We start from the raw sequence: 24,851 nt of genomic DNA, 5'->3' as shown, positions 1-24,851 counted from the left end.
TCACTTAATCAGTGCAAAAACACTTTATACTTACCATTGAATCCTTATCTAAGCTATTTGATGTGATGTCAGACAAATAAGACTTGAGTTTGCTCCTATTCTTAAATCAGGCACTTTGAAAGAATATTTTAATGCTGGTTTGAATAGGCAGGTCTGGAAAAGAAGAGACATTGCGTTAGGGTTAGGATTAGGGTTACATTTACATGCCGATTAACTTCATTGTGCAACAGGAATTCAGATCCACGGACATTTCTGCCTTAATATCCAACAATTCTCAATGTTATTTGTTTCACTAGGGTTTGGTCTGGACTAATGACTTTTTGATGCCCACTTCCTATGTAGGAACTGGATTATCACACTTGCAAACCACTATGTTTTTGTTTATCTGGCTTGAAACACTTCATGGCTATAATTAGTTTTAATAATTAAAAGACATGATTCATCCTTTTTGCATGAAAGTTTGGCATTTCACAGCAAAGTAGTTTCGATATGGATTCAGTGGTAACTGTATGGTGCTTCTATAGTGATCGAGTGCTGTTATGAATCTGATTTATGGTACTTCTGTCACTGGAATTGCATATATACTTGAAAAGGAAAAATTTGCAGGGCTGTGGGGAAAGAGCATGGGAGTGGGATTAATTGGATAGCTCTTTCAAAGAACTGGCCCAGGCACAACAGGCCAAGCTACCTCCTTCTGTGCTGTGAGATTCTATGATTCTACTTTTTCAAGGACAACAGCTATGTGTAGCCTGTAAAACAGAAGAAATTATACGATGTTCGTAGTGCGGGTAAAACTTAAAAAAAAAACATACTTATCTCACAGCCATATAGCAGCTGTGATTTACAATATAAAGAAGTCATCTCTCAGCGTAAAGTAGTTATTGCAACACATACAATGTGAAGCTGTTACCATTTTGTCTTCGTTCCAGCAGAACATTTTCAAAATATCATCAATATGATACAACAGCAATAATATCACTCAAAATTGATCACGTTGAATTGGCAGGAGACATGGCAATTATTAATATAACAAATATAATTAACAGTTGACTAGGCTGAATTAATGTACAGTACATATTCGTGATAATTGCTGCGGCACTTTGGGTTAATGAGTCTAAGTTAATTCTACTCCCCCATGTTAACAGACTCAGTCACCATTTCAAGCCAATTTGATCACCAATGATTTTAACATTTGAAAATTCAATTTTGAAAAGGAGATTTTTTTCAAAGAAAACATTACTCATAATTCTTTGAGGGAAAAAAAATGGTTTCCATGGTGAACATTAAGGAATAAGTCAGCACATTCTTATAGCCTGCTACTGCTGAGGGAGTTCAAAGCCGTGGTCCAGTTTCTGGGTTGTAAGCTTAGTCAGAATTCAAATTGATCAATCTGTTCACAGATGACTAGCCCAGGTTCTGTAGCATTTTTTTTTTTGGACACTTAGGCTTGAATTTTGGTATGGGCACTCCAATGTCAGGGTGAAAAGGGGGAAACAGGGCTGCAGTGGTAAAGTCACTGGACTAGCAATCCAGAGGCACAGGCTAATTCTCTGGGGACATGGCTTCAAATCCCACCCTGGCAACTTCAAAAAAGGAGAAAATATGAAATCGAAAGCTAACCTCAGTAATGGTGACCATGACAACTATCATCGATTGTTGCAAAAAAACCCACTAATGCCCCTTTTAGGAAAGGAAATCTGCCGTGCTTACCCAATCTGGCCTACACGTGACTTCAGGCCCACAGCAATGTGGGTTGACTCTTAATTGCCCCGTGAAATGGACCAGTAAGCCACTTGGTTCATGGGCTATTAAGGACGGGCAACAAAAGCTGGTCTTGGCTGCGATGCCCACATCTCATCAAAGAATTTTTTTAAAAGTGGGTCCCAAGCTCACATTTGTCAGCAGCGGAACTGTCTCAGCAATTTTACACCAGGCGGCTTCCTAATTGGCCATGTGTGGGCCAGCCCGCAGTCCAATTAAGGATGCCAGACAGGCCTCTGATGTTGCCAACCCAATCAGAGGGCTAGCCGTGCCACTGCGGGGACACGGTCACTGCTGAGGAAAGAAGGAGACCTCAGGAGCTGTGCCAGGTAAGTTTAAAATGAATAAAAAAATTCAGGGGCCCAAGGGTCAAAGGGGAAACCCTTCTGGGAAGACCACTGGGGCCAAGGGGGTACTCTCTTCCCTACTCATAGCAATCTCATTGGGCTTCTGATGGCCTTCCCACCCCCATTTAAGCTGCTGGCCTCTCCACGGATGAATAATCACCCCCACCATCAGCTAAATGCCAGCTGCCCCATAAAATGACCCCTAATTGGGCCTTTAATTATGCTAATTAGCTGCCCACCATCTTGGAGCGGGGAACTCCTCCGCAACTGGTCCTGCTGCTGGGAAAATGACCCACTTAAGGGAGCCACGCCCCACCTCACCTCACAGCCCACCTCCCCGGGCAAGGAAAATTCTGCCCTTAGCGAGTGCATGGAAGTGAGGAAGAGGCGGAACAGTCATTTGCCTCAATTTAATTTTTTTTCCAGATTTTTGTTTTTCTGATTTGTATATCATTTCTCAATAAACAATGTCACAGAAAAAAAAAATTCTGCTTCAGATTTTATTTCCCGGCTGAGAACTAACGATCAAAACGTAAGGAAGAAAAAGAAATTAAATTTTAAAAAAAGTTCCCACCTGTTTGATGTACTCTAACCTGTTTGTCCCTGATTTTCTTCTTCCACATCTCCAGAATTTGTATATTGATATATTCACTCGCCCTCTCCTGGCATCTCACCAAATTAGCCATGCTTGGATGGTGAGCATTAGGTGCTTTTGACTTGGCAAGATTTACAGCCTACCTTATAACTGTTCACACCTATAGAAATACCAATGGTTGTTGCCATCCTTGATAATATAACTTAAGTAGATAACACTGAGCTCAGATCAGTGAATTTCAACTTTCACTCAAAATGGGCATGGGATTGGCAAAGCAACCATATTGCATGCCCATTGCTATTGGCATGAGGCTCCATCTATTTGAGGCCTTGGCTGCAGAAGGTTGGGAAATTGGCCAGTTCCCAGAATGAGCTAACCATTGGGAGAAGCACCGCTTGACATAGGATCATAGAGATACTGATATCCAATAATAGACCACCTATTTAACACCAGAGCTCCATTTCTTGGGAATAGAAATTATAGCCGATGCATCAGGGCCCCAGTTACTGGCTATGGTAACCATGTATTAATAGGAGAGTTTAATTGTTGTTGCCTGAGGGAGATGTTATTCTGAGGGTGCCTTGAGCAGGCTGGCAGAGTGCTGGACTTTGTATCCCACACAAAAAAAAAATAACTTCCAGGGCAGTTTTGTGAGCAGCCTCCAGAGGTCCTTTAAAGGGTCACTGGTTAGATGCTTAATATCTGGTACAAATGTGTGGAGCACACATGGTACCCATTTGTTTCTCTTACCTCTGCTTTTGAATTCCTGGCCACAAACTTTTCAAGTGTGAAATGGACATCTGTGGTTGAAAAGTGCCTCCAGGATAACCAAAGGACCTCTTGTATTATTGACGTGAGCCTCGTGATATTCACAAACACTTTTCAGGAGAAACCACTCGATAGCAATCAACAACACTGGCTGATCTTGTTTTCTGCCACTCCTTAGCTAAGGTGAACTAACCTTTACATTCAGCTTCCCACCACATGGAAGCATGCCACTTTCAACCTCCTCTCTCTGCAAGGATACTTCAATAACAAAGCTTGTTTGCATATGCTGGAAATTCTAAAGATTGCCATCTGGACTAGGCCAGGGATCAAGGTCCCTGTTCTTGGTGATGCGCCACACCATTAATACTGGAAGAGATTAGTGGGTGTTAGTGTGACTGCGATAAATATTGCTGCATAAATTATTCCTCTCTTCACTCCTGCTAACATAAAAATAGCCAATGAGTAAGTAGGTTGTTTGGCACCTCTTACTAATCCTAATAACTGACAAAGAAGCAGTAATCAAAACTGGATGTTTGAAAATTCTCATGGAAGCAAGATATATGAGGAAAATATCACTTAGAGACCATGCTGTTTCAGTCTGGGTGGATACAATGCTGCAGTGACAATGAGCCGTCTCAGGTCTGCGGGTTATATTACTGCAAAGGCTCACGCACTTTATTCCTTTGAAGAGGTCATCCAGAGAATCAATGCAGTGTCCTCGACCAGGCTAACATTAGAGGATTTGGTAAGAATAAATGACTTGAATGGGGAGTAAAAAGTGCTCTGTGTCGTATTACATAATAGGGGGAGATATCTGCTTTGTGATCAGTCAATAGAATTCAGAGTATCCTGTTGCTATAGCCACAGTTGGTAAATATGATGTGTCTTAAAGGGGAAAAAAAAAACAAGGGAGTGAAGCTACCATATTACCATATGTAAGGCTTTATAGTTATGAATGGATGAACACATACCAAACAAACCTGCCACATAAACAATCTAAGGATTTCTCGAATATTTTGGAAGATTATGTCAATCAGAAAAGGCAGTTATTCTATTCATACCTACCTGATGGTAGGGAATTCTACCTGGTAAAATTAAACTTTTGAAGATGTTTCAGGTTAGCTTATCTGAATAGTAGACATATAACTAAATATATGCAAATATATATACACTTACTGGGGCCCGTTAGCTCAGTCGACTAGTGTGTGGTTCAGAATAACACCAACAACATGGGTTTGATTTCCATTCCGGCTGAGGTGAACTTGGGACCTGCCTCCTTGTCCTGTCCCTGAAAGTGGAAGGCACTGACAAACTATTGCCAACAAAAACTGCCAAAAATTCAGGGCGAAGCATCAACAGACAATGAGTCAAGGACCTGCCTTTGGGCAGAGTACACATGGCAAGACACGCACCTTCTATCATCATTTCAGGCACTACAGCATGATAAAAACATGCCTGCTTATGGTTAATGGTATCTACCACCTTGGCAATATACGGTGTTTTTGCTGTCATTCTGCTTGCTGTGGGCCATGGTTATAAACAATGCCAAGGTACAAATAAAAATGTGTGGTGACTGCTAAAATAAGGGCCAGCCTCTGGGTTGGTGGTTACTATAATATTATTGTATAATATTATTGTATATTATTGTATACAATTGTACTCACCCACTAAGAACTCCATGTTTACCAAAGAAAATTTTCCACAAACGCACAGCAAAGTAGACATTATCCACTATATCCATTTCTGATGAAAACAAATTATTTCCTCCCCCCCACCTCCCATTTTAATAAAGAAGAAGACCATTAAAATGCTAATGTTCAAAAATTGTTATAGAGACCAAAGAAATTGGAGACCTGGATTTTTTGCCAATGCAGAAAAGCATTCTAGAGTCTAGAGATGAAAGCCATGTTAAGACGTTTTTAGCATTTCTCTGCTAATAGGTTTTGAACAGGAAATAACTTTGAAGTGACAGTCACAAAATAAGCAGGGGTTCTCCTATGGCAGTACATTCAAGAGGTTTTATAAAGGAAAGCATATTGCTATGATGGTATGTGACTGGGTCACAAAGACACCACTTACCTAATTTCCCATTCCCTCTCAGGCCCTCTTAAAATACTACCATTATGTTGATAGAAAAGGCAGATGTGGGATAAACTATATATTTTTCAAGCAGCTATTTTCGGAGTATTTTATGGATTTCAATGTGGTTACTTGCAATTCCATCACTAGTATTTTGCAGATGTCTAGAGTGCAAAAGGCCTGAGACAAATGTAATAGTTTGGAAAAATTAAGAGCATAAGAAATATCAAATTACAGGGTACAATGTTAAGTTTACAAAAAGAAAATAAATTTTCATTGAGCTTACTGGTGTTTGAAAATAAAAGAAATACAGTGTCTTTCACAATCTCAGGATGTCTCAAAACATTTTGCAGCTGATGAGGTACTTTTGGAGCGTAGTAACTGTTTTAATGTAGGAAATACAGCAGCCAATATGAATACAAACAGAAACGTGATAATGACCAGATAATCTATTTTTGTGATGTTGATTGAGGGATGAATTAGCCAGTACATCTGGGATAATTCTGCTTCTCTTCTTTGAAATAGTGTAATGGAATCTTCTATATATCCATCTGAAAGGGCAGACAGGGACCTCAGTATAGCAGCTCGTCTGCTGGGGGCGGGGGGTGGGGAGGGGGGGGGGGGGTAAGGGATCGAAATTGGCTAAAAGGTAGAGATGAAACAATGTATGGAAATACATTTAAAAATAATGGAAATAGGTGGGAAAAGAAAAATCTATATGAATTACTGGGAAAAAAAGGGGGATCGGAAAGGGGTGGGGATAGAGGAGAGAGTTCATGACCTAAAATTGTTGAACTCAATATTCAGTCCGGAAGGTTGTAAAGTGCCTAGTCGGAAGATGAGGTGCTGTTCCTCCAGTTTGCATTGAGCTTCACTGGAACAATGCAGCAGGCTAAGGATGGACATGTGGGCATGAGAGCAGGGTGGAGTGTTAAAATGGCAAGCCACAGGGAGGTCTGGATTATGCTTGCGGACAGACCAAAGGTGTTCTGCAAAGCAGTCACCCGGTCTGCGTTTGGTCTCTCCAATGTAGAGGAAACCGCATTGGGAGCAACGAATGCAGTAGACTAAATTGAGGGCAGTGCAAGTGAAATGCTGCTTCACTTGAAAGGAGTGTTTGGGCCCTTGGACGGTGAGGAGAGAGGAAGTAAAGGGGCAGGTGTTGCACCTTCTGTGGTTGAATGGGAAGGTGCCATGGGAGGGGGTTGAGGTTTAAGGGGTGATGATAGAGTGGACCAAGGTGTCCCGGAGAGAACGATCCCTGTGGAATGCCACTGGGGGGGATGAAGGGAAGATGTGTTTGGTGGTGGCATCATGCTGGAGTTGGCGGAAATGTTGGAGGATGATCCTTTGAATGCGAAGGCTGGTGGGGTGATAAGTGAGGACAAGGGGAACCCTATCATGGTTCTGGGAGGGAGAGGAAGGTGTGAGGGCGGATGCACAGGAGATGGGCCGGACATGGTTGAGGGCCCTGTCAACCACCGTGCGTGGAAAACCTAAATTAAGGAAGAAGGAAGACATGTCAGAGGAACTGTTTTTGAAAGTGGCATCATCAGAACAGATGCGACGGAGGCGAAGGAACTGAGAGAATGGGATGGAGTCCTTACAGGAAGCGGGGTGTGAGGAGCTGTAGTCGAGGTAGCTGTGGGAGTTGGTAGGCTTGCAATAGATATTGGTGGACAGTCTAACACCAGAAATTGAGACAGAGAGGTCAGGGAAGGGAAGTGTCAGAGATGGACCATGTGAAAATGATGGAGGGGTGGAGATTGGAAGCAAAATTAATAAATTTTTCCAGGTCCAGACGAGAGCATGAAGCAGCACTGAAGAAATCACCAAAGTACCGGAGTTGTGGGACAGAGTTGTATCCCTAGTTAGCTAGGCTTGCCAAAGTTGCAGCGCACTAGGCTGATTAAAGCATTATAGAATTAGGAACAATGTATAGCTTTAAGTTTAAGTTATTTTTGTATGTGTGTTAAGAAAGGTGGAACATAGTTTCAGTTTCATTGAGGTGTTTTTTTTTGTGAGCTTGGTGCCAGGAAGTCTGGAGGGCCTCCTAGCAAAAAGATCAGGTTTTCTGGAATTCTTTTTATACATGCATTTTAAATGAGATTTTACAACCCCTAAAGTGAAGAGCTGGTTACAAAGGGTTTAGTAGTTTAGTGATTTGGGGTAAAAACACAAGGTAGAAAAAAAACTGTGCTGTTGTCTAACGATAGGGGTCTAGTGAAACACACAGTAACAGGGAAAAACAAAAAAGTAGTTCAGAGTGTGTACGTCAGAGAGAGAAGACAGGAGTTCTAAGCACTCTGATAAATACTGCAAAGTTGCTGTGGAACTGAGTTTTGGGAACTCATGTTTGCTCTGCAGTGGAAGTAATAGTGAGTTTAGAGTGTGGTTTTGGGTGTCTCAGGGAGAGATCCCAGCTGCGGAAAGAGCATCTAGTGAATACTCAGAAATCCACCAGAAGAACTCTTGGTGTTAAGATAGTGGTAAATCTTTACTGGGTTTTTGTGTCTGTAAGAGTTGGGATAAAAGAAATAATGTGAGATTGAATCATTTCAAACCAGGTTTCGTTCTGGGATCTGACTTGTCCAGTATTAACATCAGCTGGGATCATAACAATAGTGAAATAATATATGTACTAGAGATCAAAATAGAACGTCTTTTTTAAAATAATGGCATTTAATCTTTCCTTCCTCTCTCTTCTCTATCCTAAATGATCTCTCTATTAATCTTATACTATTATCCAATTCGTCCATTTTATTGCTCTCTCAATGAGCCAGATCTTCTGGTGCCAACAGTGGCGAATGTTGAGATGGCCACCACTGTTGCACTTTAGGACCCATCAGAAGCCCTGGTCCATAGACATGTGTGGTAATTGTGAGGGAACTTTAAACTTTTGATGGGCAGGTTTATACTGCCTCAGACCCTCCAGGAATATTTCCAACACTTAGATCAACGTTGGATACTTGGGCTAGACACACGCAACTTACCTGAATATGCACGCTAGAACTTTTACACTGTTTAAACTCTGGTTTAATTCAGTGATTAAAAGCGTAACTCAACTTACCACCCTCCACACATAACAAAACCCCCAACCAACCCTCCCCAACTCAGCTACCCACCCTACCAACCTGACTACTCCCCCCAACTACCCACACCCCAACCCACTACCCAAACCCTTGATGTCCCTGACCCAATTACCCACATCCCTGGACCAGACCACCCACCCTCCCAACGCAACTACCCAACCCCCAACCTGACTGCCAACTCTCAACTACCCCCCACACGCTCACCCACCCGCATAGCCACCTAATCACCCACTTACTCACCCGTCCAGACATTCTTCTACTCATCCATCCACTCACCCACCCACACACACATCCACCCACTCACCAACTTACTCACTCCCCAACATATACACCCACTCGCTCACTTACTCACCCACTCACTAATCCACCTATTCACTAACCCATTCATTCTCTCACCCATTCACTCACTAACCCACGGTAAACCTTATTGAGAACTTTAAAGACTTAACTGAATACGGCAGCTGATGTCATAAAAAGTGGGTGTGTCCTTTGCGCTGACGCTCTTTTGCCAGTTTTCTCTGTGGGTGGTTACACTGCAGCATCACTGCTTTAGCTGGGAAAGGGAGTTCTGGCTCCAAGGATGCAAAAAGGTTAGGACTCAGCAATCGTCACAGTGAGCAATCGCCTCAGCATCACTGCTGACTGGAGGATCTGGACCAGTGACTTTTTCCAGCTGTGAATACTATTATCTTGACTGTTAAAGCATTTGAGGTCTCCCGAGGTGGTGAAGGCTCTGTATAAATGCAAGTTATTTCTTTAATTTCCTTCTTTCATTGTATCGTTTCCACCTTGACTCTTTACCAGTCTTAACTCAATATCCCTTGATACATAGGTGCAAAAATCTATTAATCTCAATCTTGAAAGCTGCAATTGACCTGATATGCACAGCCTTTGGTGATTGAGAATTCCAGATATCTACTATCCTTTGGCTTGACCAGGGAGGTCAAAAGTTCGGCACCTGGAGGTGCTGTATTTAATGATTAGGGAGAGAGGAGGGCAAAATTATCAGTGTCCCTGCTGCCTGATCATTGTACCATGAACCCTTTTTGGAAGTGTGTGGATGTGAGACCAGGACAGAATAATGCTCAGCTGTGATCACCACAACCAACTAACATGTCAACGTTCATTGTTAAGCTTGTACATAAACAATCACCTGAGCGAGGTGCTGGAGCACTGATGACACTTACGTAACCATACCCCAGCATGAGTCATTGTCTTCAGAAGAGAAGTAGTAAAATTAGGACAAAAGGCGTAATGTTTCTATCAGACTGCTGCAATGAAATATAAAAAAAATCAGATTTTCTTTTACATGTAACAAAATCTTTAACCCCAAGCACGTAGCAAAACAATCTCCCGATAACTGACAGCATATTCAAGAAGGGTATATCCAACAGGAAGTCTGTCTATTTTAATTAAAGAGCATTTCAATAAACAAGTATTATGGAACTGACAAAATGCACAAAATTAAGAATCAGATCAACTTTTAGCAACCGCCTTTCTTTAAACTTAAATTCTATTGTTTTTACAAATGCCTCCTGGTGACCTTTTACAAATCCTGGAAAATATTTCCCACAAGCTGTCCTCACTCCTTCTCCCTTATCCTCCAGCACGACTCTCACCAAGTCAAGGTACCTGTATTATATTCCTTCATTTTTCAGCCCACAGTTTTACAATGTCAAGACAGAACAACACTGGTATTTTACCAGGGTTGTTTCTACAGGAGCAGGCCAGGATTAGAAACATTTCTATTTGTAATTCGGGGAAATCTATAAATTGAAACATTGAATTAGCATGCAAACATTAATAGAGACATAGGTTTGAGTTACTGAAGAATGTTTTCTTGCCAATTTAATTTTAATATACAGATTAAGCCTATCTTGCTTAAATGTTGACTTCGTGGGTGCTTATAACAAATACACCAAAGAGTAACCCTCAATTACCTATATGGTGTGGTGAAAGTGAAAAGATCCCTTCACTTCACAGATAAGTAAAGGGAAAACAAATGCCAAATCAGGAAGGGGTGAATGAAATAGATGTTGCAAAGGCTTTTAGAAGTATTATGGCACAGCCAATGATAAAGGCTGAGTTGATCAAATCCCAGTGGGAAACTTGAAACAACTGTCATAACCCATTTTTGCAATTTGCATGTTTCGAGATGCAGACTTTGAATTCAGTAGTAATAAGACCACCAAGTCTCAAGAGGTTTTTTATAAAACTAAATTAAACATTTATTAATATAAGAAAAACTGTAAGCACGTACATATTTCTACAAAATTTCTGCTATAATATCTACAAAAGTCCCCTAATTAATCTGACTGTCAGTTACAATCCCATTAAGGCAACAGTAAATTCATAGATTTAAGGATACACCTGGCCGAGCACACCCTGGACTGTCGCATTCAAACTGAGTTTCTTTTAATCCTGGGTCCTTGCAGATAGACTTGAGGTTTACAGGCTGGAGGCTTCTCACACTTGAAGGATTTTAAAATGCCTCTACCTTACACACAATCTCCTTTCTCCTTTACACATATCTTTCTCTTTGTAATTTTTCCATTGTATTGCTAGGTTTTTAATTTTACCTCTTCTAATAATAACATCCTTTGATTCCACCAATTCTGTTAGTAAGCTGAAAAAAATAAACACATTGCTTGGCATCTTCTAGCTAGGTGCAAGATTTCGCTCATTCTTTTGAATGCTTTATTTAAAAATGCAAATTGTCTACTTGACACCTATGTTTCTAAACGTCTCCATGGGCAGAATTTTCTGCCTGTCAGGCGGGCAGAGCAGGAGCGTGGGTGTGGACCCGATCAGCGCCCGCGATTGGGGCCGCGCTGCCATTTTGCACGGGCAGGCCAATTAAGGCCTGCCCAGCGTATTTCCAACTCCCGTGAATAGCGGGAGTGTGCAGGCTGTGGCGGGGGTGCACAGACCGCCGGGTCCAATGGTGACCTGGCGGTCTGTTTAAAGGAAGGCCTGGCAGCCTCTTATAGGCTGCTCACAATGGCCACCTCGATGTCACACCGCAGGGTGTCTGCTGAGCAGGGAACGCTGGAGGGAAGGGCACAGGAGCAGGGCAGGCTGCAGGGTAGCACAGCGGGGGGGCCAATGTGCCCCTCGCTTTTCTGATGACTGCCTATCTGCTCTCCTCGAGGAGGTGGCAGCACGGCGGGAGGTGTTGGTCTGCCAGGGTGGGAAGAGGAGGCCCTCCCACTTGACCAATGCCTGGGAGGAGGTGGTGAGCTCCCACGATGTGGTGTGGTGCACCTGGATCCAATGTCGCAAGCACTTCAACGATTTGTTGCGCTCTGTAAGGGTGAGTACCATGTTGGCATTGGTCACTTAACCCAGCAGGTAGCCGTAGCCTTTGAGGGCACTCCCCCCCCGACCCCCCAAGTCTTACTGTTGTGACCGCATTGAATCATGTTGGGCATTTCTCGTACACTGGGTGGGCAAGCAGATAGTGACCATGCTTACATCAGACTGAGTGGTTCATGAGGAGATGAGTTCTCCCCTGCACCATGTGCTGCTCTTAGTTGCACATGACTAGTCTGGGGGCAACCTGCAGGAGATGCATCTAGGCATGTATTCAGAACTCCAACACATGTCCTATTCACGGTGATGAGATTGCGGAAAGGGAACCTCAAGGTCATGTGGCCGAGAGCCATCTGCTGCCCTTGATGCTGCATGTAGTTGCGCCTCCTTGCTATGGAAGCTAAGACCGTGTGTTTCCTAAAGTGATGGACGCAGAATGTGTCTAAGAGGCCGTTGTGGGGGGTTGGGAGCAGGCATACTATCTTTGTGTGACTGATCAGCAGTAGCAGGGAGAGGAGGCACTGGAGGCCTGAGACAGGCCACTGTGGTTGGGGTGCGGCGTGCACGTGCAGAGTACATGCGCGATTAGTCATGATGAATGGTCTTCTCTGTTTTTCAGGAGAAGAATGCTCACAGTGCCTGTGAGTGTTTGCAGACTGGAGGCAGTCAGGCCCAGCTCACGATTTTAAGCTGTTTTGAGCAGGAGGCCCTGGAGCTTGAGAGGTGCCATGTGCCCAGGTTCACAGGTGTCGGTGAGGCTTGGGTGGAGCGGCCAGGTATTTGAGGTCAACAGTGACATCCACTCTATCTTCCCACCATCCATAGCACCGATGATTGTTTAATTTGTTATTGTTGCAACATTGCTCATTCACAGACTGATAGAGTCAGAGGTGTGGATCATAGACAAAGGTCGCTCGGCCCTTCGAGGATGCGTGTGTCCAGCACCTTCCAAAGTCGCCTTATCCCATTTCTGACCACTATCCCCATGGCCTTGTATGCAATGGCATCGCTACTGTACATCCAAATGCTTATTACATGTTAGGAGGGTTTCTGCGTCCACCACCACCAGCGCGTCCCACATTACTGTGTGCAAAAGTTGCTTATCACCTCACCTGTCAACCTCATGCCCCTTACCTTAAATCAATGCCACCAGGTTACTCATCCCTCTGCCAAGGGGAAAAGTTCCTTTCTGTCGACCCTATCTATGCCCCTCATAGTGTTATAAACCTCAATAATGTCACCCCTCAATCTCCTCTGCTCCAAGGGAAATAACCCCAGTCTCTTCTCATAAGTCAAATTCTCCAGCCCAGCCAGCATCCTGGTCAACGACCTCTGCACTCTCTCCACTCAAATCACATACCTCCTGTGAAGCACATATCACAACTGCACGCAGAACTATAGCTGTGGCCTAGGCAGCATTTTCTGCACTTGCAACATGGCCTTCCTGTTCCTATATTCTATTCCTCGGTTAATGAAGGCAAGTACGGCATTTACCTTCTTAAACGCCTTATGTACCTGTCCCACTACCTTAACGGGTCTGTCAACATGCCCAGCAAGGTCCCTCTGATGACTTTCCATGCTCCTACTATTCCTCGTGTATTCCCGTATCTTGTTTCTCATGCCCAAGTGCATCACCTCACACTTATCCACATAACATTCCGTTTGGTATTCCTTAGGCCATCTGACCAGCCCATCTGTATCCGCCTGTAATGTCAGGGTATCCTCTTGACTATTTGCCACCCCATCAATATTCATCTCCATAAGTTCTGGAAGGTTGAGCGCATAATGGGCCAGGGAGAAAGGGATTAAGTGTGTCACTGTGTGCACGCTAACTGATCCACTGTCCTTGTTGTTAATTCCAGCATCATCAGACCCTGTCCGCCAGGAGCAATTCCAGATGCTCCCTCTCACACCTGAGGGTCCTCATCTGTCACCTGCATCACACCATTTCTGCGAGGCAGGCACCAGCGCAGATATTAGCACCTCGGGTGGGCATTGTAACATCAGCTGGTGTCCCGGGGCACAGTGGACAGGGCACTTCACAAACACTGGAGGAACTGGCAGAGACAGAGTGTGCCAATGGCGCCAGCAGTCGGAGGACTGCAGGGGACCAGGCATATGCTTAGTTGGTGTGTGATGATGTGCCTCTGGAATCGTCTGTGATGCAACAGCTGCAGGAAATGTGGCTGGGTGTGCGGGAGCATCTGGGAGTGTTACATGAGACTATGCTTCGTTTGGTATCTGTGGTGGAAGAGTCCACGCAAAGCATGAGTGATGCAATGAGCCTCATGGCAGAGCGTCATGCTTCATCCGTGGAGAGAGTGGTGACTCACGTGGAGAGGGGCTTCCAGGAGAACAAGCAACTTCTCCTGGGGTTACGCTCGGACTTGCAAGCCCTCACAGCACCAGTGGCCACAGCTGGTCCTTGCCAATGTGGGAGATGGTGTTGGCTTCAAGCTTCCTAGCTCATTGCCATCCATCGACGGTGAGCAGAGAGGTCTGGAGTGACCTCACGTTGGCGGAGCAGCTGCCTGTCGTATCTGCGGGCTCCTCTCAGGGCGCTCCGGATGAGGGCAACAGCTGCTCCACCCCTCTCCCAGTGACCGCTTCATCGGGTGAGGCTGCGACGACTGGGGAGATGCCAGCTGTGGACCTGGTAGCTCCCTCCCAGGCAGGACCAGCACAGGCTCCACGGGCCAGAGGACGGCCGCCAAGGTCATCGAGGCCAACAGGACAGCAGAGTCAGCAAGCTGTCTCAGATGCCACTCCAAGCGATGGGGCGGCACCAAGACGTAGCACCTGTAAACGTAAGCATAAGGCACCTTAGGCACACCACGGGTTTCTCACTGGTGTTTTTTTGTTGGCCCGAGATTAGGGAATTATTATTTGTTTATGCTTGGAAAACATTTTAGTTTGACTTTGTGTGACCTTATGATGGTAAAAATTAAAACCAGATGTGTTGCCATGGCTGAGAGTGGCTCCTTTGTTCTGCATTTGTATGTTTCACATACATGTTATGAGTATTTGAGTGGACATTGCAGTTTATGTCCAAAGCCCTTAGTTGTAGCTGATGAAGTGGCAGATTTAGCACTTAAGTGCTAAGTGTGGAATCGCCAGGCAAGGCTGGTCCTCCTGATCCATTTGTGTGGAGCTAGGTGAAGGTTCATTGGATTAAAGTCTCCCGGATGTCCCTGCCTCCTTGGTGTAATCCCGGGTCAGCGTCTACCCCCTCATCATTCCCTTGTGCTTCCTCGTCGTCAGAATCAGTGCTGGACTCGTGTGCAGCCGCATCCACTGCGTCAACGTCTTCATCGTCCACTGCGTCCCCCCTTTCCAGCGCAAGATTGTGCAGAGCGCAGCACGCAACCACTATCACCGAGGTACGATCTGGGGGGTACTGGAGCGTGCCCAGTGCCGTCTGGGCATCAGAAGTGCATCTTGAGAAGACCGATGGTTCTCTCCGCCAAAGCCTTGTGGAGCCGTGGCTCCTATTGTACCGCTGCTCAGCTTCTGTTCTTGGATGGTGGAGAGGCATCATGAGCCACCTTCTGAGGGGTTGGCCTTGTCACCCAGCAGCCATCCATCCAGCCGGGCTGGAGCACTGAAGAGCCCCAGCATCTGGGAGTGTCTGAGGATGTGGGCGTCGTGGGAGCTGCCTGGGTACCTTGCACAGACTTGTAGAATCAGCATCCTGTGGTCACATACTATCTGCACGTTCATAGAGTGGAAGCCTTTCCTGTTGATGAAGGCACTGGGCTCACCTGCTGGCACCTTGATGGCCACATGTGTACAGTCTATAGCACCCTGGACACAGGGGAAGCCAGCAATGGCTGCAAAGCCTCTGGCTCACTGTGTCTAGCTTGCCTGGTCACAGCGGAAGTGGATGAAGGTCAATGCACGCCTGAACAGAGCATCTGTAACCTGACTGAGATGAGTGTGCACAGCTGATTGAGAGTCACTGCAAAAATCATCCACCTGAGCCCTGGAAGGAGCCAGGGGCAGAGAAGTTGAGGGCAGCTGTGACCTTCAGAGCCACTGGCATGGGGTGTCCACCCACACAGTTAGGAGAGATCTCAGGGCCAATCATCTGACAGATGTAGCTGACTGTCTCCCTTGACAGTCAGAGCCTCCTTCGGCACTGCACCTCAGACATATTGGGGTAGCTGCTTCACTGCCTGTATACTCTGGCAGCAGGATAGTGGCGTCTTCTGCAGCTCCTTCCACCTTGGACTACCTCTTGGCCCTGTGCCCCTTGTGCCTGCGTCTGTCCTCCCAAAGGTGGCTCCCCCGGAGGCTGATTGTGCACTGCTGGCCTCCTTATTCTATCCCTCCCTTCCTCCTCAGAGAAGCTGCCTCCAGTGGACATGTCAGAACTCATAACCAAGCTAAAGGGAGGCCTCCGGAAAGCTCAGACCCAATAATGATTACTGACTGCAGAGTGCTGAGCTGAAGGTTCAAAGTACACAGAAAGCTGCTGGAATTCGTTCTGAACTGCTACAGATCACACATGCCAGTTTAAAAACCTTTCTGCGATAAATACTCACAGACCAGACTGACAACCCCACTGAGCCCTCTTATCCCGCCCGTGGATGAGTTTTATTAAAAAGTCTCTTACTGCCTGCCCATCACGCCCGTGCACCGACCTGAAGATCGCACAGCGCCTGAAAATCGGCGTCGGTTGACGATTTAAGGGCCTTAAGTAGCCCATTAATTAAAGGCGGGCACGGGTCGAACTTCATCCCACGGCTGCCCAGCGAAATGGTGCGTGGTGATGTCGAGACGCTCCCCCGATGTCACTGCACGTCAGGCAGAAAATTCTGCCCCATGTTTATCTAATTACCATTTCAAACATATTTCTTTTTATACATCAAAGCCTCTAGACCAGCTGGCTTTAATCCAATTAAGACATACACACCATTAAACTCTATCTTTTAAAAAATAATTTCCAATAACATTATAAACATTAATCTCTTCATGACAAGAAGAGCTTTAGGAAGGGAATTTCAGTGAATAGGAACCTTGGCTCTTCTACCAGTGAGAGGGCCTGGATGTATTGAGGCCGAAGAGGTGGGGGAGAGATGGTGCATGGGAGAAGATTCTGAGTCAGAGAAGCAGAATGTTTGGGACAGCTCAAGGCTGAACGAGATTGTGGAGGTCGGGTGGGGCAAGGCCATGAGAGAAAAAGAGATGAGATTTTAAACTTAATTTAGGTCAACAATGACTGGGTGATGAACTTAGTGTGGGACAGGGTATATTTTGCATGGTTTCGATATGGAGTTCATAGAGATGGAAGGTGGGAAGCCAGCAAGAAGGCTGTTGGAGTCTTCAGGATTGACAGTGATGAAGAGACTTACCAAGGATTTAGCAAACTAATGGCTGAGGTAGGCAATGTGACAGAGGTGGATGTCTGCAGCCAGGTTTGAGTTGGGGTTAATGTCCACTGGGCACAATCACAGAGGATGCTATTCGTGACTTAAATATTTTTAGAACTAGTTTTGGACATCCCAAAAGTAACAAAGTAATTTCACACATAGTTCTGGTTCCAAAATTGAAGAAATTATTTGGCAGGGTACACTATGGGTTGGATTTTGCTGTCACTGGCAAAGAAATGGTACTTGCCACTGACCTTGAAGAAAACTGCCCATAAAGATCTAGCAACTTCTTGGTGGTACAGAATTTGGATAATGCTGAAAAGAAGCAACATACATTCATACACAGAGGCCTGTTCTCTTCAAACAAAGGAATATGTTCAAGCCTTGTGGCTTTGTTGAATTACACGCGGGCTCGGATAGCCTATAGTTCCCCATTACTTTCTCCATGGCAATGCCTCAGTCAACTAAGAGTTGCCTTGACAACCAATCAGCACCTTTTTCTCCTGTAGTATAAATAGTTGTGATCATTTGAAGTTTGACGTTCTTGCATTTGTCCTGATGAGTGCAAGATGAAAATCTTCGGCAACTTGTCTCTCTTTTCAGCGATACTTGATTAAGATTCTTTGAATAGTATTTCAGAACGGACTTTTCATAGTAGACTTTTCCTGGTAGCACTGTAATCCCTGCCAGTTGTAATAAGCGTTCCTGCTTATGGAGTTTATATCTTACTTCCACTTTGGTCAAAATCATAAGCAAAGATCTAGAGCTTATACTTTCAGCACTCTTGAAATGCAGTTTGTAAAAGGGAAATTATGTTTACTCAACTTGTTGAAGTTTTTGATGAGGTAACAGAGAGGGTTGATGAAGGCAATGCATTTGCTGTGTTGTATAGATGCTTCCAAAGGCTTTTGACAAAGTGCCCCATAATGAACTTGAGTGTACTCGGGAATCCAGGGAAACAGAATCTCGGAAGACAAGATTGAAACCCTGCAAAGTGGGCTGTTGTTGAAACCATCCGAGTGGGAGCAACTTTTGGAGGGAATTCCAAGGTGAGATGTTTGAAGGTGAAGTTTGGAAACCCTTGTGAGAAAGACTAAGTTTCAGTGAGATTAATTGGCTCACAATGTAACAGACCTGAGAAAGATAGAGATAAACTTCAAGAGGATGTAGACAAGCTGGTAAAATGGGCATGTAGCAGATGAACTTTAATGCAGTGAATGATACATTTGAGTAGGAAGAACAAGGAGAGGCAATGTAAAGGATACAGTTCTAAAAGGGAAACAAGAGCAGAGGGCTATGGGGAAATGTGGCTGAGTGGGACTGGCTGAGTTTCTCTTGCAGGCTGCCAGCTTAACCACAACAGGCCAAATGGCCTACTTATGTGCTCTAACCTTTCAATAGCTATGAAAACTGTGTGAAGTTCTGGTTGCTAAACCTGTATTATAAAAAGGATATATAGTGTGAGAGAGAGAGAGAGAGAGGCAGGGTACAGTTAAAATTTACAAGGATGATACCAGAAATGCCTGGGTATACATATCAGGAAAGGGTTAACAAGATGGGTCTCTTTTCTCTTGAAAAAAGGCTGAGGGGTGACCTAATGGGGGTCTTCAAAATGATGAAATGTTTTGATTGAGTGGATAGAGGGAAAATGTTTCCTCTTGTGAGGAAGAGCATAAATAAAGGTCTTCAATATAAGATGGTCACCAAGAAATCCAACAGGGAATTCAGAAACTTCTTTACCCGAAGAGTAGTAAGAATGTGAACTCATTACCACAGGGAGTGGTTGAAACTAATGGTATTGACCATTTAAGGGGAAGCTAGACAAGGATTTGGGGGAGAAGGGGATAGACGGTTAGGATGGTAGATGTTGATGAGAAAAGATGGGAGGAGGCTCGAATGGAGAAATATGTAATGGTGGAAAGCGGAGCAAGGAACGTGTCACTGCTATGGTTGGCGCCAACATGGTCGCGCTGAAAAACTGCTGCTTCTTGTGGTAGGAAAGTCCCAGAAGCCACATGGCTTTGCAAATGTCACAACACTACCCACACTGTATAAGGCTAACAAAACCACTTGGATGTACCCTAGCATTTTTCAATGCAAAGCCCTAGCCTTTTGCAAGGCCAGGTCACTGGAAGGTGTGAACAAATTGAATAAGGATTTTTTTCACACATTTAAAGCTTTACTGTTTCTTCATTTGGCATCTGAATCTGTTGTTTTTGACATAGACCGTGTTTGTTGGCATATCAGGTTACATAGGGCCGCATTCATGTGGGAATGGGGCCTCCTCAGCTATCACGAAGCTCCACTTAACATGAATTTGGAGGTGGCACCCCTGGGGTTCACCTCATCGAGATTTTACTGTATATCCCATTAAGGAGGCCTGTCAACGACCATCTTAGAGGGGATGGCAGGGGGACTGTTGGATGAGGAGTACATAAACTAAAGTTGTCCTAAGAAGATTGTGGAATTAATTATGTGCCATTCGATATATGCTAAATGTTGCTGGGGATGGATCACTGTTTTTCCTCAGCATTATATCTCTTTGATTTGGCTTCTTTCTGGAGTGTTTTGAGTGAGGCCAAAGAAAATTAGTTAATTTCCACAAAAGCAGTTGTGGAAACCATTTGAGGGTGGCACCTTCTCAAGAAAATCTGTTTACCAAATAGCGCTACATTCTGCACAAAAAAGACCTACAAATACTTCTGTCACTGACCATTTCCTGTACACACCCATCTCAAAATGAAGTGGCCAGAAAATAACCTTCTCCTTCCAGGACCTTCTCTTTCACTGAAAAGCAAAATTAGGCGGGTAGGTAATTAACCACGGTCCATGAGGGACTCTCTCTCTCAATTAGAGAGCAACAATTGGTCACATGGCTTGAGGAGCCCCATTCCATACCAAGCGTGGAATGGGTGAGGCGGCAGGTCCCAAGTCTACTTCAGCCGGAACAGGAATTGAACCCACGCTGTTGGTGTTATCCCTGGACCACACGCTAGCCAACCGAGCTAACCAGCCCCCTACAATAATTACTGCGCTTCAAAATACTCAACAACACTGAGATTTTGATAGATACAGTGCTAAGTCAATTCAATTGTCATTTTCTTCTTTACAAAAAGCAGCAATTTTCCTCACATGCCATAGGTGGCAGTGGAATAACTGACACTGTTTTGTGAATTAAATTAAAACATTTTTCAAGCTGCCAGCTCTTCTACCACCTTGCCAAAGTCCAATTTCTCTTAATCTCTAGTTTGATCAAAGGGTACACATACCCAAAATGGGTTATGACCTGACTTTGCTCTTTATGGTTACTGACAGAACTGCTGGGTATTACCAACATTTTGGGATCTTATTTCCCAATTCCCCATGCCCCTTTTTTGCCTTTTCTCACTCAAAGAAACGGACTCTCAGTGGGAGCACAGGACACCCCATGGGTACCAGTGTAACTCCATTTAACCAAAAGCGTGCAATGTTGGCTGAGGGCGAGTCTACAGTCCACCTTTATTTACATTGATAAAACACAGAAATGCATATCTTGCCTGAAGACAAGATAATTTCAGATGAGGAAGACCATTCAGCTCATCTTAGTTTATCATTCGAGCGATCCTATTATTCCCTCCCCATTTAGGGAATTCAACTGTTTCTGATATAATTGCACCTTTAACTTAGAAAAGATGCTTAAGAGTGCTTGACAGAGGTACAATCAGAAAAAATAGCCACAGCCCATTAAGTGGGTTTTGCAAAAACTTTGGTCTTTAAGGAGAATCATAAAGAAGTGGTTTGAGTGATTTAGGGAGGGAATTCCAGAACTTGGAATCCAAGTGACTACAGGTATGGCCACCAATGTTGGGCAAATATTGGGCCAAAGTTATATGATTGAAGAGTTCAATAGGAGGGAGGGAGTTTCTTGAAATAATGAGGACCATAAGATGTAGGTGCAGAAGTAGGAAATTCGGCCCAATGAGTCTGCTCCGCCGTTCAATAGGATCATAGCTGATGTGATAATCCTTAACTCCACTTTCCTGCCTTTTCCCCATAACCCTTGATTCCCTTACTGATTAAAATTCTGTCTATCTCAGCCTTGAATATACTTAATGACCCAACGTCTACAGCCCTCTGCGGTAAAGAATTCCACAGATTCACTACCCTCTGAGAGAAGAAATTCCTCCTCATCTCTGTTTTAAATGAGTGACCCCTTACTTTGAGATTATGTCCTCTGGTCTTAGACTCTCCCAGAAGGGGAAACAATCTCTCAGCATCTACCCTGTCAAGCCCCCTAAGAATCTTATGTTTCAATAATGTCATCTCTCATTCTTCTAAATTCCAAAGAGTACTGATCCAACCTACTCAACCTCTCCTCACAAGAAACTCCCTAGTGAACCTTCTCTGGACTCCATTCAATGCCAGTATATCTTTCCTTAGATAAGGGGACCAAAACTGTTCACAGTATTCTAAGTGTGGTCTAACTAGTGCCTTGTATAGTTTTAGCAAGACTTCCCTATTTTTATACTCCATTCTCTTTGAAATAAAGGCCAACATTCAATTTGCCTTCCCTATTGCCTGCTGAACTTGTATGTTAGCTTTTTGGGATTCATGCATAAGGACTCCCAAATCCTTCTGTGCTGCAGGTTTCTGCAGTATTTCTCCATTTGAATAATATTCAGCTCCTCTATTTTTCCTGCCAAAGTGCATAACCTCATATTTTCCCACATTATATTCCATCTGCCAAGTTTTTGTCCACTCACTCTGTAGACTCTGTGTCATCCTCACCACTTGCCTTTCCACCTATTTTTGTGTCATCCACAATCTTGGCGATAGCACATTCACTTCCCTTATCCAAGTCATTAATATATATTGTAAATAATTGAGGCCCCAGCAATGATCCCTGTGGCACTCCACTAGTTACAGGTTGCCATCCTGAAATTCCAACTCTCTGTCTTCTATTAGTTAGCCAATCCTCAATCCATGCAAATATACTACACCCAACACCATGGACTCATCTTATTAAGTAGCCTATTTGCGATACCTTATCAAACACCTTTTGGAAATCCAAATATATTACATCTACTGGTTCCCTTTTATCTATCCAGCTTGCTACCTCCTCAAAGAATTCTAATAAATTTGTTAGGCATGATTTCCCCTTCATGAAGCCATGCTGACTCTGCTTGATTATATTATGCATTTCTAAATGTCATGATGATGCAGGGCGTTAGACACATGGATGAGAATTTTAAATTTGATGTTACAAGGGTTTAGAGACAGTAGAGTCAATGCAGTTCAAGTCTGAGGGGGATGACTGAGTGGGACCTGATGCTGGACAGATACGGGCAGGGATCTGGAGAGCCCAATGCTCACAGGAATGGAGGATGGGAGGTTGGTTGGGGGAGCATGGAAATCGTCGAGTTTGGAGGAGACAAAGATACACATCATCTCCTAGAAACCTCCAATCTGAAAAGCCCTGGTTCTCCAGCTTTTTCACATAGCAAAGTCCGACACTGGCGGTCAGCCTGCCATCTCTCTACTGCACTACCTCCAGCTCTTGTACTGTATTTCTTAAGTGACTAGAACTGAATGCATATTCAACAAATGGCATGACCAGAACACTGTAATATTTGATCATTACCTTCTCTGACATGTTCTATTGTTTTGGTTATATAGTTCCACGTCCTGTTAGCTTTGTTGATTTCGGTTCTGCATTGGTTGAGTATATTTAGTATCAAAACCACCAAAACCCCTAGGTTTACTTCAGCTTGTTGCTTAACAATTTCAACAACATTCATGAAGTACACATATCATCTATATTTCCATCCACTACATTTAATTTGCTATTGTGCTGCCCACTTACACATCTTGCATAACTCACTCTGTAATTTCTGAGCTGCCTCCTCCAATTCCATCGCCCCTCCTATAAGAACGTAGAAACAGGAAAAAGGCCATTCAGTCCCTCCAGCTGATTCAACCATTCAATTAGATCATGGCTGTTCTGTACTTAATCCTGGCTTTGCTCCGTATCCCTTACCCATCTAAAGTTTGGTTTCACCTGTAGATGTTTATAGAATTTAAGAGTACAAAAACTGGCCAATTGACCCAACTGGTTGGTCTCTGCCAGCGTTCATGTTCCACATGAGCTTCCTCCCACCTTATTCCATCTAACCCTGACCACATAATCCATTTCCCCCCCACCACCCCCACTTCACATACTTATTCAACAGTTGCCTAGAGTTTGTGAATCCAGGTCATTTATAAATGTTGGCAACCATGACGTTTCCAGCTCTGAGCCCTGAGATAACCCACTCATTCTGATGTGTCACACAGCTCGCAATAACCGACTGTTTTCCTGTACTTAACTAGTCTTTAAACAAAAAAAACCCCAGCAAAACCATAAACAGTTCTGGGGTGTCTCCAGTTTAGTTCAGTGCATTAATAGAATACGGGACATCCGATCTATTTCACGTATTTCATATGAAGACACTTTTTTTGTTATATAAAAGTACAGGGAGTACGAAACATTTTGTGGGGGCAGCATTGACGATGTAATCTGGGGGTGGAAAGGGTTCAGGACCAGGAACAGTGAAAGCAATTCCAAATCCAAATCCCGATTGCAATCCAATCCCAAATCCAAATCCCAATCCCAAATCCCAATTCCCATTCCAAATCCCAATTCCAAATCCCAATTTCAAATCCCAATCCCAATTCCAAATCCAATTCCAATCCGAAATCCAAATCCCAAATCCCAATTCCAAATCTCAATTCAAATCCAATTCCAAATCCAATTCCAATCCCAAATCCCAATTCCAAATCCCAATTCCAAATCCAAATCCAATTCCAAATCCAAATCCAAATCCAAATCCAATTCCAATTCCAATTCCAAATGACAACAGCTTGGGTGGGAGGAAGGCCAGCTTCAGCCAGTGAGCAGGAGAGTTTCTTTAAAACTCTGGAAAGTGAGTGAGGGGAGGGTTTGACCTGCAGACATTCCCATTGCTCCCCGCGCCTCCTCCCCAGTCGGACCGATTGAGGGAAGTCAGGTTCAAGAGAAGTCGCTCGTTACGGAACCGGTTTCACTCTGGATCAGCGGATATAGAGCGGGTGGTGTCAGCAGGAGGAGGAAGTGCAAATTAAAAGAAAGCGACGATGGCGGCACAGGCGGAGGAGTCCATTTTCCACAGAGCCCACTGCCGGCGCTTCGAGGAGCTGAGGGAAGGTGAGAGCGCGCGCGCCCGACCACCCGCGCGCGCGCGCGCGCGCGCACACACCTACCCACCCCGCGACCTAGAACCCGCCGGCGGCTCTTTCTCGCGCGGGGCGGGGCGGGGGTTGCAGAACCCGGTGACGTCTCGCGCCCCCTCCCCGCGTTCTAGAACCCGCTGACGTGCATTCCCGCGCGCTCTCCGCCCAGGTGTTGTCCGTTGGGTTTTGAGGAGAGAGGAGAGAGGAGGAGGAGGAGGAGGAGGGGGGGGGACAATTACCTCAGAGCGGCCGCCGGGTGGTGGAACCTCTCGTCAGCTTATACATATATATTATATAT

At 44.5% G+C, this 24,851-nt stretch overlaps 1 protein-coding gene and 1 long non-coding RNA gene across 2 annotated transcripts in view; one reads left to right on the top strand and one right to left on the bottom strand.

The window, feature by feature from the left end:
• Positions 1-109: 109 nt before the first annotated feature.
• On the bottom strand, positions 110-24,818 carry LOC121287833. Its single transcript, XR_005945256.1, has 3 exons — positions 24,793-24,818; positions 9,830-9,913; positions 110-153 (listed from the first exon to the last, which is right to left on the bottom strand). It is a non-coding gene; the product is annotated as an uncharacterized LOC121287833 (long non-coding RNA).
• Positions 24,316-24,851, top strand: part of cpped1 (calcineurin-like phosphoesterase domain containing 1) — a 222,939-nt gene continuing 222,403 nt past the window's right edge. The window contains exon 1 of the mRNA XM_041205788.1: positions 24,316-24,527. Within this exon, the coding sequence (XP_041061722.1) occupies positions 24,458-24,527 (70 nt within the window). The 5' untranslated portion in view covers positions 24,316-24,457. The remainder of the gene's footprint in view (positions 24,528-24,851) is intronic.

The sequence above is a fragment of the Carcharodon carcharias genome, chromosome 15, assembly GCF_017639515.1.
Source record: "Carcharodon carcharias isolate sCarCar2 chromosome 15, sCarCar2.pri, whole genome shotgun sequence".
In the NCBI taxonomy this organism is placed as follows: domain Eukaryota; kingdom Metazoa; phylum Chordata; class Chondrichthyes; order Lamniformes; family Lamnidae; genus Carcharodon; species Carcharodon carcharias.
Note: the sequence above shows the minus strand (reverse complement) of the source record. Positions and strands in the feature narration are given on the sequence as shown.